Source organism: Microtus ochrogaster, chromosome 26 (genome assembly GCF_000317375.1).
Source record: "Microtus ochrogaster isolate Prairie Vole_2 chromosome 26, MicOch1.0, whole genome shotgun sequence".
Taxonomy (NCBI): domain Eukaryota; kingdom Metazoa; phylum Chordata; class Mammalia; order Rodentia; family Cricetidae; genus Microtus; species Microtus ochrogaster.
In genome coordinates, this window is record NC_022025.1 from 4,258,052 (window position 1) to 4,277,210 (window position 19,159).

Consider the following 19,159-nt stretch of genomic DNA (forward strand, 5'->3'; position numbering starts at 1 on the left):
GAGAGAGAGAGAGAGAGAGAGAGAGAGAGAGAGAGAGAGAACTGGGGAACCAGGGCCTGTAAATTTGTGAAAAGCAGGCAAGTATGCAAGTGCGGATGTTGATCTACATCCACAGTCCATGCTGTGACTTCTTTCTTACTTCTGATTAACCTTGGCCTGAAATCTAGTTTTTCGGGTATGAGTAAGGCTACTGCTACTTTTCCTCAGGTTCCATTGGAACACTTTCTCTTCTCTCACTCGTAGTCTGTTTCTTGTGGACCACAGACAGCTGGGGCTCACTCTTTGATCCAATTAGTTAATATGGTTCTTTCTAAAGAACAAAGTTCTTTGAGACAAGGTCTACTCTGTACCCTAGTCTGGCATGAAACTCACTGTGTAACTCAGGCTGGTCTTGCCCTGGAACTTAAGGGAAATACCCTTGCTTAAGCCTCCTAAGCAAACACCATCACCTCGGCTCTCAATAGAGCTCTACTTGAAATTCCTACTTATGTGTTTATTCATTATTATGTGTGTATGCATGGTACAGAGAGGGTGTATGCTACAGGGTTCATGTGAAGGTCAGAACACAGCTCTGTGGAGTTAAACTTGGGTCAACAGGTTTGTGTAGCAAGTGTCCTTACCTGCATGAGCCCTACTGACCGTCCCTTTAAAACAGCTCTGTATGTACAGACTATATATATAGTGAGGCTTGTGGCAGGGAAAATACTCTATTGTCTTGTTATTGTTGTTTTCTGCTTTTTGTATGAATTCTCTATATTTCAATTTTTTTCTCTTTTATGTCTTTGTGGTTTGATAATTTGATGAGTTAATAGCGTTTCATGTTTTTCTTCCTTGTCTTTCATTTGCTTTTCTTAGTGAGATTTTTTTCCTTGATTTCTCATAATTGCATATTTTTCTTCAGCATTTGTGTATAAGATTCCTTTAGGCATATTCTGTAATGCTGGCTTCTTGGTCACAAACTGTTCAATGGTATGTTTATCTTGGATATTTTTTGTTAGTTCTTTGATTTTTAAAGGATAACTTTGCTGGACATAGTCATATTAGTTAGCAGTTAGTTTCTTTCTTGGTATTTTAAGTGTGATATAATGATATAAATGAGACTTATTTTCTCATCATGTCTTTGTGGGATTAAAACTCTTGTACATGGATATCTGTATCTTTATAATTTTCTGCTACTACTGGGCTTTCTATGTTTTTAGTATGTATTTTATCTGCCTTTTCTAGAGTGTTTCTAAGCATCGTGCCATAATTATGCTGCAAGTGTCTTGGATGTTGTGATTATAATTTTTTCCTTATTGCTACTAGAATACAGTAATCCATCACTTTGCTTCCAGCCCTGATAGTCTTTCACTTGATTTAGTTATTTTTGTAAAATTAAAATTTTAGTACTAAATTTTGTGTTGCATTAGCATGTAAACCTATTTTTCTTCCTATATAATAATGCAACATTAATCAGACATTAGAAATAAGTACAAATTTTGTAAAATCATTAATTATACATATAGTGTACTATATTGAAAATACATTTATATAGGTTCCTATTTATTTTTATGACTATTTAGGTTATGCAGATATGCTCAAATCATGTCAATATCAAATATATCACTATTGGTTTGGTACATGCCCAACTAATGGTTTTTAAACCGTTAAAGAGTGTTTTGATTTTTTTTTTTGATTTTTCAAAACAGGGTTTCTCTAGAGCCTGTCCTGGAACTAGCTCTTGTAGAACAGTCTGGTCTTGAACTCACAGAGATCTGCCTGCCTCTGCCTCCTGAGAGTTGGGACTACAGGCATGTGCCATTACTGCCTAGCTAAACTGATGATGTTTGATATTGGTTTCCAACAATCAAAATTAAATTCCTACCAACAAATACCACTTCAGCTTTATTCTATTAAAATTAATAATAATTCTATAATATCATCTAATATATACTACATATTCAAAGAACTAACATTATTTCAAACATTTATTTTTTAATTTTTTGAGAATTGTATACTGTGTTTTTATCACTTTCAACTTTGGCCTCATCCCTCTAACCTATCCAGTATTTCCCCTCCCTCTCAAATCCATGACTTCTTTTTAATTTTTTGTTTTTTTGTTACTTTATTTTTGTTACATGTATACATGCATATAAATATATAGATACAACCTATTGAGTTTATCTAGTGACTTGTATGTCTGCATATGTTTTAGGGCTGACCACATGATTTGAATAGCCAATTAGGGAACTCATCACTAGGGAAGACTGATTCTTCTTCTTCTTTTTCTTTTTTTAGTTGTTAGGACCAAATTTTAGTTATATCCACAAACCTCACTTAAATATGTTTATATATTAAATATATGTTTATATCAGGACAATCAAAAACATTTAAATAAAATCCATTTTGAATATATTCTAAAAATATGTTTATATATTTGTATTCTTTTTAATATTTAATATATATTAATTCAATAGTATATAGCATATATTTTTCTTTTTCATTCAGGACTGTCCCTTAACTCCTTCTGCTAGAAAAAAGCATAACGAATGATAGTCATGTGGTCACTGACAGTCTCACACTTCAGATTTGGTTACTGTGATCTTATGGAATTTTTTAAAATTTACTCTTTTTATGTACGTATGTACATGATGTGTGTATAAGTGGTGAGTGTGTGTTCATGACGTGGAGGGTGCACATGCCGCTGTGTTCATGTGGAGGTGAGGGGCTAACTTTGTGGCATCAATAAATTACAATTGTCACACTTGTCAGATAAATAACTTTACCACTGAGCCATTTCTCCAGCCAAGTATTATTTATCTTAGAATTATACCACCTTGGTTTCCTATATAATTATATTACAATTTGGCTTACTATATTCCAGTATCTCTGTGGCCAGGGTCTTGTTACATATGCTGGCTAGAATTGATGGCGCTCCTGCCTCTGTCTCTTAGTGTCTGGGTTCCAGGATGTGCCAGCATGTCCAGCCCAGTTCAGTCTTAAGGCATGAAAACTACGTGCATTGGTGCTGCTGTAGTTTGCAGTCTATTGTGTCAGTAGTGAGGGTACTTCCGGTTGATGGTCAGTCTGACCAGGGGGCTCAGATGCAAAAATAGTCTCATCTTTTCCTTATAAACTTCCCTATCAGCCTTGTAACTGATGGTTTTAACATCCATCGATATGTATTATTCATATCTATGGTTTCTTTTGATTCAAATATTTTTCAAAAAATTCTATCGTGTCTTCATTTTTTCCTCAGTGTAATTATATTGGTATACAGTGGGATTCATTTGTTTCTTTTTTAAAAGAGGTTGTTTTTTTATTTTAATTTTGGCTTTTGGAAACAAAAATGTTTTATAGACTTTCACAATGGTAACTTATATTCCTAGTTTCTAAGATGAAACTGTGTAGGGATAAATATTTTATATTATTTTGCTTGTTTTTAAAATGCCATGTAGTATTTGTAAGATATATTCATTAGACTCCTTAAAAGATGAGAGAAAACACACAACTGTAGTCATATTTTGTTTGTGATCTAATAAATAAAGCTTGCCTGAAGATCAAACAGCAGAGCTAAGCAACTAGTTAGCCTCAGATGCCAGGCAGTGGTGGCACACACCTTTAATCTGCCTAGAAGCAGATGAATCTCTGAGAGTTCAAGACCACCCTGGGCTACCCGAGATTGAATCTGCTGTCTAAAAGAGAAACAGAGCTCACACAAAGGTGATCCTAGCACTTGGGATCACAAGCCTTTAATCCCAGCACTAGGGATGTGGAGATGTGGAGTGATATGGCTGGGGGAGATAGGAATGTAAGATGGAGGGAGACAGGAGCTCAGAGCAGTCTGAGATTTCCTAGAGAGAGTCAGTCTGAGGATTCTTAGAGAAAGGATCCCCTCATTGGTTTGAGTATTGGTAGAGGTCAGAACTCTATAGTGGCTGGCTGCTCTGCTTCTCTGATCTTTCAGTATTAACCCCTATATCCGACTCTGGGTTTTTATTATTAAGACCAGTTATAATTTGTGCTACATCTGGCACTCAACTTTTGGAACACAAATTCACAAAAAAATTTCCTTTTGTTCCAGTAATCTTAAAGCCACTGGCACAGGCCAGAGCTACAGGCAGGCAGAGTCACCCCCTGCTGGCTGGGTTTTCCTTTCTTATCTCCTGGTGGGCTCTCCCTGGATCCCCTTTTCAGGCTGCTGCCACAGGAGATAGCTGTCTTGAAATCCAGTCAGGCATCTACTGTTCTGTGCAGAAGCACTGAGACTTACATCTTCATCGTCAGCAGTGGCAAATTTGGTGAGAAAACTGGGAATTCTTAAAGGAAGGGATTAGTTAAAACAGAGTTTTTCCACTATGATGATGGAGAGAGTTAGGTCTCTGTATGATTATGCAATGAATTATTTAAAAATGGAACAATTAAACTAAGTGAAAATCAACTTAACTGGGATTGACATAATGTCAATGACTATCTTGATAATTCTTGGTTTATCTCTAAAATATTTGGTAAATATGAGTGCCAAGATAGATGCCTTAGAAAAGTTTATTAAAAACAGACCATAGAGACATTTAAATTCAGATAGAGGAATTTAAAGGACCAACTTCTGCATTATAAGGGTAGAGGGAATAGCCCAAATCTTTCAACCAACCAACCTTAATATATTCAGCAACCTTAAATGACAGATATCCTGAAGGCTCTGTAAGAGCTGAATGAACTTCTGGGCAAATGTTAGATTTAAGGAGACTCAAGGAATATATTATTCATTCACGATTTATGAAGCAGATGTTAAACTCATGATCAACTTGTAATGAAATTATCTCTCAAGAGTGGAGAGACTTGGTTACAGCAGTCTTGCTTGCTTGGTCCGCAATTACAGGGGAGGACCTGGTGGAAAGAAGAGACTAAGACCATTAAACAATGGAACAGGGCTAGAGGTATGGGCATCTCCCAAGATCAACTTCTTGAAGAAGGAGATATTAATATAGGAAGGCAATCCCTATACGATGGACAAAACCTGGCTTTATTCTAGGCATCAGCTTTGAATGCCTGGTATAGAATTGAAGAAATAGGAAAGAAGAACGAGATGTTTTAAGGTCATTAACGCTGGAAAGTTGTTGTAGACGGGGTTCGTTCTCAACACAGATTCCGAAATCAAGCTCCTTTAGGAGCAGGGTTGCTAAGGAGAAGCCCCCGGGAGAAGTGTCTCTGCTCTTCTGGAACAAAGAGCTGGAAGAAGCCTGTGGAGGCAGTAACTCTTCTTCCTGCTCGCCTAGAAGGAGACCTTGGGTGGGCGGGAACCGGTGGGGACAAGAAGGAGGGATTGGGGGTGGTGACTAGAGAACCCTCGGATCCCCGTTCACCTGGGCTGATAGACGATTGCTAGGCGGGTCCCGCCCTGGCCACCGCACTTCCCACTGAGGCTTCTCCTTACAAGGCAGCTGCTGCTCTCGAATTAGGAAATGCACTGCTGTGTGTTTGAAGCACCGACTCCCGGGAGGAGCAGGCGGCAGGCCGCTGCGTGCGGACCCTCCGACCTGGGCGAGCAGCGAGGCCACGAGCACCTGCCGGGCCAAGGCTCGCGGCTGCGCAGACTGCCCGTCCCGCTCCGCCCAGCTCCGCCCACCCCCGTGTGTTTACGTGGAGACGAAGATGGCGGCGGAGATGGAGGGGCTAGTGCAACCCGGCACGAGTCGCCGGTGAGCGCTTAGCGTGCCCCGGGCGGCCGGGCGGCCGTGGAGCTCTGTCCGCTGGCGTCTGAACAGATCTTTCCTCTCCACCCTTTCCCTGCCTGCCCCGCAGACGACATGGAGGACGAGGACGAGGAGAGACAGAGGAAGATCGCCCAAGGCGGGGCTTTGGTAGGAGCACGGCGGCCTCAGGCCGCTCCGGGAGGCGGTGTCCGGGGGCGGGGGGAGGGGAGGCTGGGGGTGGTGGCTGGGGGTTGAGGGGGGCAGGATTGGGGTGGAGGGGTGGAGGTTCAAGCTGGGGAGAGCCGCCCCCCTGACTGCTGGTGGAGACCTGATGACTGCACCTCCCGGCTGCTTTCTCCCGGGTGCCACAGATAACCCGAGGAGCAGGTGGCCGCCTATGCCCCTCTAAGAACTGCTTACGAATTGCTTTGCAGCCTCTGCCCTTTTCACTTTCTAAAGGGCGTTTTACAGTCGTTCAGGCTTTGTGCTTTTCGGACTGGGTGTTTAGGTTTTTTTTTTCCTTTCTTTTCTTTCTTTCTTTCTTTCTTTTTTTTAAATCCTGAGGGACACCCGTATGCTGATCACCAGCCTGCCGGCTTTAGGTGTCACGCTGGCACTCTTGGGTGTGTGTGATTGACCTGTGACAGCTGCCTCGGCAGTGACTTGAGTGTGCCACAAGTGCCAGCTGTGAACTTGGCTGCAGGGGCATTTTTAGAAGCGTTTTATTTATTTATTTATTTTTGTATGCTTGTGTTGGAGGTCTTTGTCATGGCACGTGAGCTTTTGTAGCGTGTGGAATGGAACATCTGACCATCGAAAGGGTCTATAAATTAAGCAATACCAACAGAATTCCTATTTAATGTTATGTATTTGATAGTGTGTAGTAAATGTTATGTATTTGGTGAGTTTGATTTTTGTGTGGGCGTGCGTGTATGGCGAGACATATAAACAATCAAGAATTATATCTAGGTATCCTTCAGTGGGCTTAATGAATAATTCGACACAACATGAATGGAATATAATGATTTCTTAATAAAATTGCCAGTTTGGGCTTACCTATTGACCTTGCTCCCTAAAATGAAGTAAAAGACCTCGTTTTTAGCAGTCATACCTGGGGACGATCACATTGTTTTAAACTGCTTTTCTGTATTGTACTTGACATAAGCGACAATTATCTGCGGTTAGGGTGATTTTATCTTTCACATTTTGGTAAAATATTTTAAATATTGTTCATTTCCCTAAACGTTATATAAAGAGGCTCATTATTATGTTAATACAACTTAAAATTATCTAACAGAATAATTATTCAATAAATATTTATAGAATGAACAGAATAAGAAATGAGTCCTCTTTATAAGTATGACGATCACTTAATTCAGAACTCTTAGAGAAGTTGTCCATTGCTGGCATAAGAAAAGAACATGTAAAATCTCTCCCCAAAATAGGTTTATAAGCTTGTTTCTCCATATTTTATAGTTGGTGCTGCTCACAGTCAGGATGGGTCTTTCCTACTTGTTTACCACTCACTGAAAACACCCTCACAGACACACAGTTCATCTCACTCACACCTTACGTGTTTCTTAAGCCAATGATGTTTACAATTAAATTAGTCATCACTTCTCCATGTGTCCCTTTACACACATAACCTTTGGGAAGTAACATTTTAAATCCTAGCACTATTGGTGGGCATTTTCCAAACTCAAAGTCTTTGTAGGATTATTTTCATTCTATATACTATAGTTTATTCTCCTGTGCAGGATTTAGGCTGGCATAAAACATTTCATAAAATATATTCTATAATGTATACATGACAAGCTACTTTTAAAATGTTCATTTATGTGCTGTATATAAAATTGTCATTGGAACGATTTATCAATTTACCAGAAAAAGATTTAAGAATTGTGACTTAGGAAACTATGTTATAAAAGATGATAATTATGTCTAATAAGCAGTAAGAAATAACAAAAATAACTGACACAGGAGATATCTGAGGGAAAGCACCAAAAGCTTGTGTAAGTGTTGCTTTTACTATTCTAAGCCATCTCCCCAGATCTAAAATATTTCTGTTATGATCAGGTAAAAAAAAAATTCAAATACCAATTTTAAAAATAATAAAGCCTTATCAAATAGAGTATGTGCTCTCTGACATGAGCGTCTCACAGAAGATCATGACAGTGTTACCTAAGTTTCCTACTTTGGTGTGATCCTGAACCTGTAGTGTTTTACTCCAGTACAGCTTATATTGTAGAGTTCTGTATTATTTGGCATTTGTGAATGTCCTTTGTTTTTTGTTTTCTTAGGAAAAGTGTCATGCATCCCAGACTGGCCTTGAACTCCTGCTCCTCCTGAGTGCTGGGACCTATAGATGTGTGCCACCAGGCCCCGTGGATCGCCTTTTCAGTTCCTTTTCCTTAGCTCTTACTGCCAGTTCTCATTTGTTTGGACGTGGTCCCCTGGCCTTGTTCCTTTCGTATTCCTTTTCTCCTAATTAGCTGTTTTAAATTTGCATTGACCAAAGAACCCAGAAACGGGTTATTAGTCTGCTGTGAAACCTCAAAGAAGAACAAAGCCCAGGTAATGAGGAGACAGATGAGCAACTGGACATAGAATAGCTTTGGTAGTAAAAGTAGTGGTAACGGTTAAAAGAATGTGTTTGTCATAGCTGACCTCTGAAAAGGCTCTTTCCTAGTAGTGCATCAATTTTCAAACAGGTGTTTCTATCATAGCAGTAATATATTCATTGTTATGTAAAGAAGGCATTAAAGCCTTTACACACACACACACACACACACACACACACACACACGCTGACCTGGAACTCACTATATAGACCAAAAACTGAAGAGATCTGCCTGCCTCTTCCTCTGCCTCATGAGTGGTGGGATTAAGTGTATCGCCACAGCCAGTCCAGTTTGTAGAAATAATACTCAAACCTTTATTTCATTTAATTTTCACAATCTGATGAAATAATAGTTTGGCCTTATTAAAAGGCCCTAATGTTAGGAACACATATTTTGACTAATGAGCTTTGCCAACTCTCAGTGAACATAGCTAAGCAGATTATAAAGTTTTAAAAATGTTACTATAGAAATTAACATATTTTCACATCTCATAGTATGTTCTGAAAATTCTTTTTTTTTTTTTTTGCTGGGAATGATCATTTATAACATAATTTTTGAGTTTAGAAATACATGATTGTTTAGTCACTTATTCTTGTTCTAGTTAGAGTAAGACACTTGCTTGGGATCTGAAACAGTTTTGCACTACAAATGTATATGGACACAGTATCTTTCCAGTAAATCTTGCAACTATTTCTGTGACTGCATATGCTAACATTTTTATAATTGGCTTCCAAATGGCAAACACAGATGGCTGCTGTCTGAATTCCCAGGGTGTTTTAGAATAAATGTTTTCTCAGTGAATTAAAGTGTATCGTTTCAGTGTTAGGTGGTTAACCTAACAGAGTAGCCTTTTATGTCTGTTAACTTTTCTTTCACGTTTAAAGTAAAAAAGCTAAAAGAAACTGAATATAATATGATCTTTTTTTCTTTAATTTTTAATTGAACAGAATTCTCTCCAGGAAGTTTTTGTACATAGTATTTTTCTGAGAATTTGAATTTTTAATTTTTTTTAAGAAAAGAGAAAGATTATAGTTGGAAGGGTAGTTTTATAATTTTCATTAATTTAATGAGTAATTAAAATATTTTTATCCATTTCTGAAGCCATGGGACCTGTGGAGTTCGGCATGCTTTGTGTTAGGTCTTCTCAGTTATTAAGAGGTTAAAACTATTGCTTAGATGTGTCATCCCTTAGTGATGGTTTTCCTTTTATTCCACATACACTTACTGAGTCTTGTCTAAGTGTTGAGTATAAAGAATTGAATTAAAATCCTTGCCCTCATAGAGCCTTATGCTTAGTTAACCGCCCCCCCCCCCCCGCAAAGACTGCATATAATCCACTATAACAGACTGAAAACAGTGTCTTTGTAATTTTATGGCTTTAGAACTGTCCTGTTCCAAATGCAGTTGTAGGACTGATTATTCTATTACATGGATATTTGTCCATGTATGTCTTTCCATTGGATTCAGTAATGCATACTGTTACCTCTGCTTTTCAGTCAAACTTGCCATAATTTGGTATTTTTATCTGTGTACTTATACTGTGTACTTACATTTGAATAAACACTAGATATAAATGATTTGTATGCACTAAAAGAGTTGGAGTTTGAAACAGAATCTTAATCCTAAACTCCTCTGCTGGTGATGTATTTTAATGAGAGTATGGTAGTGTAAGCAGCTTCTGGAGTGTGCTGGTAAGAATGCCATTCGTAGTAATTTTTGGCATTGCATTCTCCCTGAGGGATCTTTGCTTTTTAAATGATAAGCCTGGACTTTTGATTCTATTTACAGATAGTATTTTAACAGCAACCCAGTCACTTGATTTTTAAGAATGAATCTTCCATCCTACAAAGCCTTCTAAGTGTATTTCAGGGGCTGAATACTGTACAAAGAGGCAGCTGACTCTGCACCTGTTCTTCAAGCAGACAAGAAATAGAACACCTGTGGAGTTGCTAAATAACTTGGGAAAACTGTGGTGTAGTTTATTTTTATATTATATGGCACTAGTAACTGCTATATGTTATTGCTGAATGAATATCTTTAAAAAATGGGCATCCTATGTATATTCTTCTATAGTTGGTAAAGTTTAGAAATACTGTATTATTTAGTGTTTGATGGTGATATTTGTTGACAGGGGTTTCTTTCCCATCTGATACTGCCTGGTCAGGCAGCCCTTCAGTCATAAGGAAATACACAGAGGTCTGTATTAATTATAAACTGATGGCCTTTTAGCTCAGGGTTTTTGTTAACTCTTATAACTTATATTAGCCCATAATACTTGTCTGTGTTAACCAGGTGGCTTGGTACCTTTTTGGTGAGGCAGTCACATCTTGCTTGCTCTATGTCTGGCTTCCTCTGTGTCTGGGTCACGACTGCAGACTGTATCTTTCCTCTTCCCAGAATTCTCGTTGCCCTGCCTCTACTTCCTGCCTGGCCACCCGCCTATACTTCCTACCTGGCTATTGGCCAATCAGCATTTATTTAAAATATAAGTGACAGTGTACAGAACATTGTCCCACAGTACTTTCCCCACCCCTGTTTTTTTCTTTTTTAAAACAAGAACTCTGAATTGAATCTCGTTTTTTTTGTTTGTTTTTTTTTAACTTTTCTCCTGACCATTACAAGTAACAACTTGTAACCAACACTGTAAACAAAGAAAAATATCCATAGTCCTTTTTTTCAGTAATATGGGCATAGTTTTTCAGGCTGCTTCCTGCTGATTGGGGGCGCTGATAATCTTACAGGGACCTAAAAAAAAATTAGAATTACAGTCAAGCCCTAACTGGAAAATTCTGTTAGGCTGGATTAATCCAGCAGCATTTATAATCACATCTTTTAGCAGCTGTTGCTCCTTCCTCAGCAGCCATACATTTCAAAGACAACACAGCAATATGCACTATCCAGACTCTGTGTATTTCCCATCTTTACATGGCTTTATTTTAACCTCTTTTTATTTTTAATTTTTGGCTTTTTGAGACAGGGTTTCTCTGTCTATCTCTGGCTGTCCTGGCACTCACTCTGTAGACCAGGTTGTTCTTGAACTCACAGAGATCCGTCTGCCTCTGCCTTCCAAGTGTCGGGATTAAAGGTGTGTGCCACCACACCCAACTACTCTCTTTCTTTTTTATTTTAAGGACTTTATCTTTTTCTTTTCTCTCCCAAACCTATATATATTTTTAAATACACTCTAAACCGTTTAGAGGGTTTTTTTTGTCTTTGAATCTATCTTTACTGTATCTCTTTTTCTGACCACATAAGTCTTTAATTTGCTAAGCGGTATGGCTAGGACTAAAGCTGTGATTCTGATGGCTGGATCCAACCCATTCCTTAGCTTTTTGAGAATCTAGCTTCATGGTGGAGGTACTGGCCAGAGCCATGTTTATTGCCACAACTCTGTGGTGTTTCAGGGTCTGTGCCACCACCAAGAAGCATGCTATAGGCTATTCATAAACACCATTTAAGTGTTTTGTGGCAGAGCCTCTTAAAAAGGCTGCAAAGTTTTTGCAGCTAAAGCTGTGTCAGGAAGCCTCTCTAACAAACAGAGCCCACCCGAGAAAGTGCCTCTATCATGCTTAACTCTATTCTTTTCTGTCTAGAATTACTTCCCAAGCTCTCTCAGGTTTTTTGTGGATGAGTTGTCCAAATGTTGTGCACCATTTGTTGACTGAGTTTCTGTCCCACTTGGTCCTGCCTGGTCAGGCAGCTGTTCAGTCACAAGGAAATACACAGAGGTCTGTATTAATTATAAACTGATCGGCCTTTTAGCTCAGGCTTTTTATTAACTCTTATATTAGCCCATAATACTTGTCTGTGTTAACCACAGGGCTTGGTACCTTTTCGGTGAGGCAGTCACATCTTGCTTGTTCTATGACTGGCTTCCTCTGTGTCTGGGTCACGACTGCATACTGTATCTTTCCTCTTCCCAGAATTCTCGTTGCCCTGCCTCTACTTCCTGCCTGGCTGCCCACCTATACTTCCTACCTGGCTATTGGCCAATCAGCATTTATTTAAAATACAAGTGAAAAGGTAGACTGCTGTTCCACAACATCATTGATGATACTGTGTTAGTCAATTATATAATTACTTATCAGCTATTTTTGTAATTAATGTAGTTAATAGTTATAGTAATTCTGGTTGTATATTTCTTTCCTTTTTTTTTGAAGGCTCATATTTTCTTCCGTGTGATTAAAGAGCTCATATTTAAGAAGTGGTGGTTTCATATAAAAGAAATTTTATAAAAAGGAAATTTAGACTAGGGAAATGGCTCAGTATGTAAAGTTGCTTGCTTGCACAAGCAAAAGTTCAGGTCCTCGGCATCCATGTAAAAGCCAGGCTTTGTGGTGTGAGTTTCTAACCTTTTGGGTGAGGGGAGACATAGATGGAGGCAGGAGGTTGCCTGAAGTGGTGATTCACTGACCACTGAGGCAGTAGCTTCAGGCCAGCTTCACGCATCCTGAAGAGTGATACCTACACTCGGGCCAGCACACCTGCACACACTCCTCACAAGCTCACTCGAAGAGAAGTTAAGTTAGGGGAAAACACCTGTAGTTCAAGTCATGAAACACATCAAAGTTGCTATACACTCATTTTCTCTTTTCTTTTTTCTTTTTATTTTTAATGAAAATAAACTGTCCCTTTTCATTATACACACCAATCCAAGCTCCCACTCCCCTCCTCCCATTCCCTCTATCTAACTCCTTTCAACCATCCCCCCATCTACTCCACAGAGAGGGTAAGGTATATTGCTTTGGGGAAAGTCAAAGGCCCTCCCTACTATATCCAGGCTGAGCAAGATACCCATCCAAAGAGAATGGGTTGCCAAAAAACCAGTACAAGCAGCAGTGACAAATCCTGGTGCCACTGCCAATGGCCCCCAGTCTGCCCCAGCCATGCAACTGTCAACCACATTCAGAGGGACTAGTTTGGTCCTATGCTTGTTCCTTCCCCGTCCAACTGGAGCTGGTGAGCTCCCATTAGCTCAGGTAGACTGTTTCAGTGGGTGAACCCATCATGGTCTTGACCTCTTTGCTCATATTCTCACTCCTCCCACTCTTCAACTGGACTTTGGGAGCTCAGTCCAGTGCTCCAGTGAAGGTCTCTGTGTTTCAATCAGTTGCTGGATGAAGGTTCTATGGTGACATTTAAGATATTCATCAGTCTGACTACAAGGCAAGGCAAGTTTGGGCTCCCTCTCCTCCATTGCTTAGGGTCTTAGCTGGGGTCATCCTTGTAGATTCCTGGGAATTTCCATAGAGCTAATTTTCCTGCTAGCCCCATCATGGCTCCCTCAATCAAGATACGTCTTTCCTTGCTCTCATCTCTGTCCTTCCTCCATCTCGACCATCCTGTTCCCTCATGTTCTCCTCCCTCCTTCTCCCTCCCCTCCTTTTACCTATCCTCCCTCCCTTATCCTCCTTCCCCTATGCTCCCATTTTGTCAGGTGATCTTGTCTATTTCAACTTTCCAGGTGGATGGATGGATGGAGATATATATATATATAAATGTTTTGCTTAGAGTTCATCTTATTAGCTTTTTTAGGATCATGAACTATAGGCTCAGTATCCTTTGTGTATAGCTGGTACCCACTTATGAGTAAGTACATTCCATGTTTATCTTTCTGGGTCTGGGTTAACTCAGGATTTTTTTTTCTAATTCCATTCATTTGCATGCAAAATTCAAGATGTCATTGTTATTTTACTGCTAAGTAGTACTCTAATATGTAAATGTGCCACAGTTTGTTTTTCCATTCTTCAGTTGAGGGGCATCTAGGTTGTTTCCAGGTTCTGGCTATTACAAATAATGCTGCTATGAACATAGTTGAACAGATGTCCTTGTATTATGAATCATAGCATTGAAGTAGTAAGTTCAGGCAAGCTTCAGACATCCTGAAGGATGGTCCCTACACTCAGGCCAGCACACCCGAAGAGAAATTAAGTATAGTGGAACACACCTTTAGTTCAAGTCGTGAAACACAGCAGAGTTGTTATACAGTCTTTTTCATGATTTGATTGATTATGGCTGTGAGTATAGTGTTACTAAAATCCAAGCTAGATATAATTGTCGATGGTTGAAGCCTGAAGCTGTTTTGTCTCTATTAAGGAGAGGTGTAGATGATTTTCTTCTCATAATTATTATACTGTAGAACTGTTTTATAGTTATAATTTTGTCATAAGTATTGTCATTAGTTGTTTGAATCAGTATTTTTAATAAGGGTTCAACGTTGTTCCAATCTAAATTAGATATAATTGTTGATGGTTGAAGCCTGTTTTGTCTCTATTAAGGAGAGGTGTAGATAATTTTCTTTTCATAATAATTATATGTGGTACTGTTTTATAGTCATAACTTTTCATAAGTATTGTCATTAGTCGTTTGAAGCAGTATTTTTAATAAGGGTTCATTGAGTTATATACGGGATGATAGTTCTGGCTAGATGTTGGTATTTTATGTGTGTCCTGGCCCAGTGGTAACACGTTGTATAATATTAAAGAAGACTTTTCTTTTTTTTTTTTTCTGCCATGGTAGCTGAAAGTGTTTGTTGCTCTTTTATCCCTAAATGTTTTACTAGTCATCCATTTTTCTTGTAACTTTCATCAGTGTTCAACATTTTAATGATTGCTGTGTCATTGTTTTAATTTTTGTTGGCTACTTTTTAAAAAAAGACATCTTAAGTATTAGTGACTTTTAATTTATAGTAAGAGGTACCCAGGTTTAAACATCTCTTTAAAATAAGAAAGGTATTGTGGTGTGGATGGTAAGTAAATTGTATGACTAGGTGACACTAGGCTATATAGTTTTATAGGCTGTAGGACTCCTGAGGGTGATATGCAAGTGACTGAGGACAAGAAAGCATCATTCTCTGAAATTTAAATTATTTCTATTTTTTCCTTTATAGATAAGGCTACAAAACACGGTCAGAACTAAATCTTTTGAATAATCTTTAGTGTAATGTTAAAGTCCCAGAAAACCCATGAAGGATGCACTTGACCTCCGTGTGTGTGTCATGCTTTCCGATGGGTTAAAATCCACAGATAATACTCTGAGTGCCTCACTTCCTATTTTCTCACTCTGAGCTGATTTTTTTTCCTTTCGGACGTTTTCATTTCTTATTCCTGATTCAGAAACATCCAGTTTCTTTGCCATGTAATAGTAACGACTCTATCAAGAACAGGACAAGTATCCTTTGTTTCGTCACTTGTTTTTAGTGATAGTTTGAGTTTAATAAAATGACCCAGAGTTTTAATAATGATAAAGAAAAATCTTAGATGATAATGCTGCTTTCTTTTTTCCCCCTATAGCTTGCTGAGTATAGAGAAAGACAAGCCCGACGAGAAGGGAAAAAGAAGAAAAGTGTTTCAAAGAGTAAACAAGATGTACACAGCTTAAAAATTAATCAACAAAGTAATGAGACCTCCATAAATAGTTCTCAGTGTGTAGAATCAGCTGGGAATCCTGATTCCACCAACATGAGAGCTGGACAAATAGAGAAGCAAAATGAAGTCTTTGTTAAAGTGAGTGCCTCCAGATTTCCAGCATAGGTCTGAGCGGAACCTTAGTGTAATGAGAGTGGGCATCAGCACACTGTGCAGTTGAATGATGACTTTTGTTAAAGTGAGTGCCTCCAGATTTCCAGCATAGGTCTGAGTCTTTGTTAAAGTGAGTGCCTCCAGATTTCCAGCATAGGTCTGAGTCTTTGTTAAAGTGAGTGCCTCCAGATTTCCAGCATAGTTCTGAGTGGAACCTTAGTGTAATGAGAGTGGGCATCAGCACACTGTGCGGTTGAATGATGACTTTTGTCCCTTCTTGCAAATTTGAGCAATATTTTAGTAGCTAGACCTAAAGTATTTAATGACCTCTGAGTGAGCTTTGTGAGCTTCATTCAACAAATATTTATTGAGCACTCACAATGCAAAGCTGAGGAAGGCAGATATGAAGAAGGTCGACAGCCAGCCTTGTGTGTGTAACTTGGGTAGCTTTGGAAGGGTAATATAGAAAGTATGAGTGGGAGTCAGCTAGAGGTTAAAAAAAGTCAAGGAAGCAAGTTCTTCACCGAAAGAAAAGCATTTACAAAGATAAAAGACAGTGAAGCAGTGTGTTGTGAGATCTGGAAACAGGAGCTTCAATTTCATATGAATCCCAAAGTGATGGGGTAGGGTGGTGGTAATTTCTGAGTTTGGAAATTCTCATAGAAAGTGCCCAATGAATCCTAATTTCCCAAGTCCCCACCCCCTTGTTTAATGGGCAACTTTCTGAAATGGGAATTTGAATGGATCAAGATGGTTGATAAGTGGTTGACTCACTAATCAAGACCAGAGAGAGAGGGATGGGTTTCTCATGAGAGTGTTGGGAGGATGGATATTATTTGAATTTTGTGTAATTTATTTGTAATTTTATGTAGAAATAAAATTAGAATAGAAAAGGATTGTATAGGGTTTCTGTTGCTGTGATGAAATACCATGACCAAAAAGTAAGTTGGGGAGGAAAGGTTTATTCGACTTCATTTTCACATTTCTGTTCATCACTAAAGGATTTCAGGACAGAAACCCAAATAGGACAGGAGTTGATGCAGAGGCCATGGAGGAGTGCTGCTTGCTGGCTTACTTCCCCATGACTTGCTCAGCTTATTTTTCTTATAGAACCCAGGACCAGCAGCCCAGGGATGGCACCACCCACCATAGACTGGGCCCTCCCCATTGATCACTAAATAAGAAAATGCCTACCAGCTGGACCTCATGGAGGCCTTTTCTCTGATGACGCTAGCTTGTGTCAGATTGACACACAACCAGCCAGTCCAGGGATTTTAAGCTTCGGTCGCTACCCAGATGTGCAATGGAGACATGTTCTATTCCCCATAAAATCCAGTCACTATGTATGTCTCTTGGAAGTATGGGAATATGGCTTCAAAAGGAGAGTGAGGAGCTGAGCAGGTGGAGACTGAAGTGGGTGGCCTTGTTTCATTTCTGTTGTAATAAATAACCAGTAAAGCAACTTGCAGTGGGAGAGTTCATTTGACTTATTCCAGGTTCTAGTCCACCATTGCAGGGAAGTCAGACCCAAGGTAGCTAGCTAGTCCTATTGCATCTAACAGCCCAGAGAGAAGAAATGCAGGCATGCCTAGTTTCAGCTCTCTTTCTCTACTCTGAAACAGTCTAGGATGAAAGCCCAAGCAATAGCATGAATTCTAATTGTACTTAATAATAAAAACTCGGAGTCAGCTATTGGGGTGAAAACTGAAGGATCAGAGAAGCAGAGCAGCTAACCACTAGAGTTCTTACCTCTACCAATGCTCAGACCAAAAGGGTGATCAAACTTCCTCCTCAGACTGCAGTGAGCTCCTCATTTACACACAACCAGCCAGGCCAGGCAGGGCAGTCTCCTGCCGCCGTATATCCCTCTCTGCTCCGAGCCATATCACTCCTGTAGTGCTGGGATCACCTTTGTGTGAGCTCTGTTTCTCTTTTAGACTGGATCAATTTTATGTGCCCAGGGTGGCCTTTAAACTAACAGAGATCTGTCTGCCTGAGATTAAATCAGGATTGTGTGCCACCACTGCTTGGCTTCTAGTGGCTTAGTTCTGCACTCTGATCTTCAGGTAAACTTTATTTGTTAAAACAAAAACAATCACCACACTTGTTACCTTTTATGTGTATTTATGATTCAAGACTCCTAATTTATTATATATTGTTGAATCATTATTGAATTGTGGTTAATGTGTGTATTGAATAAGAGCTTGAAACAGGAACATACACACTAGAGATCATGCCCGAGCAAAACTTAACTAACACACCTTTCCTCTATAAGGCATGCCACAACATTGCTGTTCCGAGAAACACTAGACAGCACTTAAACTTGATATTTGAGGTCATTTTTAAACAGTAAAACCAGTAATTAAAAAGTGCCAAAATGTGCCACTATGAGCCCTGGAAGGATACCGACTTTACATTGTGAAAACAAGAAAGCAACTGTCGCCCTGTTCTGTGTTATCCAGTGTATCTACCTTGGGTCACTCTAAATTTTCCCTGTTCTGCTCATGTCCTCAAATGACCTAATAGATGTTATGAGTATTGATTTGGGGCTAGCAAATAAGTTTTATTAAGGAGGTGACTTCATGAAATCAAGAGTCTGAAAAAAGAAAATCAACTGTATTCTTAAATATATAATCTCTAAATATCCTTTTTTAAAATCTTGATACTATACTTTGATGTACAAACTTTTTAATTTTTGAAAAGAAATGGTGAAGGTTCAGTGAGATGGTTGAGCGAATAGAGTTACTTGCTGGCTGGACATAATGGTGCACACCTCTAACCCCAGCATTAGAGAGGCAGAAGCAAGAGGATCTCTGATTTCTAGGCCAACCTGGCCTATACAGCAACTTCTAGGACAGTTAGAGCTGCATAGTAAGATCCTGTCTTGGGAAAAACAAGCAAACAAAACAAAAGAATCAATAAATGAAAACAACTTGCTGCCAGACCTTATGACCTGCATTCCATTCCTAGGACCCACATGGTGAAAGGAGAGAACCAGCTCCTGAAAGTTGTCATATGCCTTCCATGCCTGTGCTGCACACACACATCAAATCAATTGATGTAATACAGGTTTGTTTTTAAAGTGTTGAGAACATATCACTGTTGTTTAGCGGGAACATTCAGCCCCCAGTCCCTTGAGTATCTGCTTAACTTGTGTAGCAAGTTTTATATTTAGGGCTTTCTGGAGATGTACTTTATCATTTAGAGGAGGTTCCTTTCTACTCTTAATTAATTGAGTGTTTTTATGTAATTATCTGTGAGTGCTCAGCAGACACTCTGCTATGGAGGTCATCCCCAGCCTCTGTGAGTGCTCAGCAGACACTCTGCCGTGGAGGTCATCCCCAGC

The 19,159-nt window shown here is 39.2% G+C and overlaps 1 protein-coding gene across 5 annotated transcripts in view; it reads left to right on the forward strand.

The window, feature by feature from the left end:
- The first annotated feature begins 5,616 nt into the window (after nt 1-5,616).
- Akap9 (A-kinase anchoring protein 9) overlaps nt 5,617-19,159 on the forward strand; it is a 132,126-nt gene continuing 118,583 nt past the window's right edge. For 3 of the 5 annotated variants that reach the window (XM_005358314.3, XM_026784674.1, XM_026784673.1), the window contains exons 1-3: nt 5,626-5,840; nt 15,586-15,798; nt 18,784-18,882. In XM_005358314.3, the coding sequence (XP_005358371.1) occupies nt 5,787-5,840; nt 15,586-15,798; nt 18,784-18,882 (366 nt within the window). In that variant the 5' untranslated portion in view covers nt 5,626-5,786. Of the gene's footprint in view, nt 5,841-15,585; nt 15,799-18,783; nt 18,883-19,159 lie in introns of all 5 variants that reach the window. The other 2 variants (XM_013350435.2, XM_013350436.2) reach the window with 2 other exon arrangements.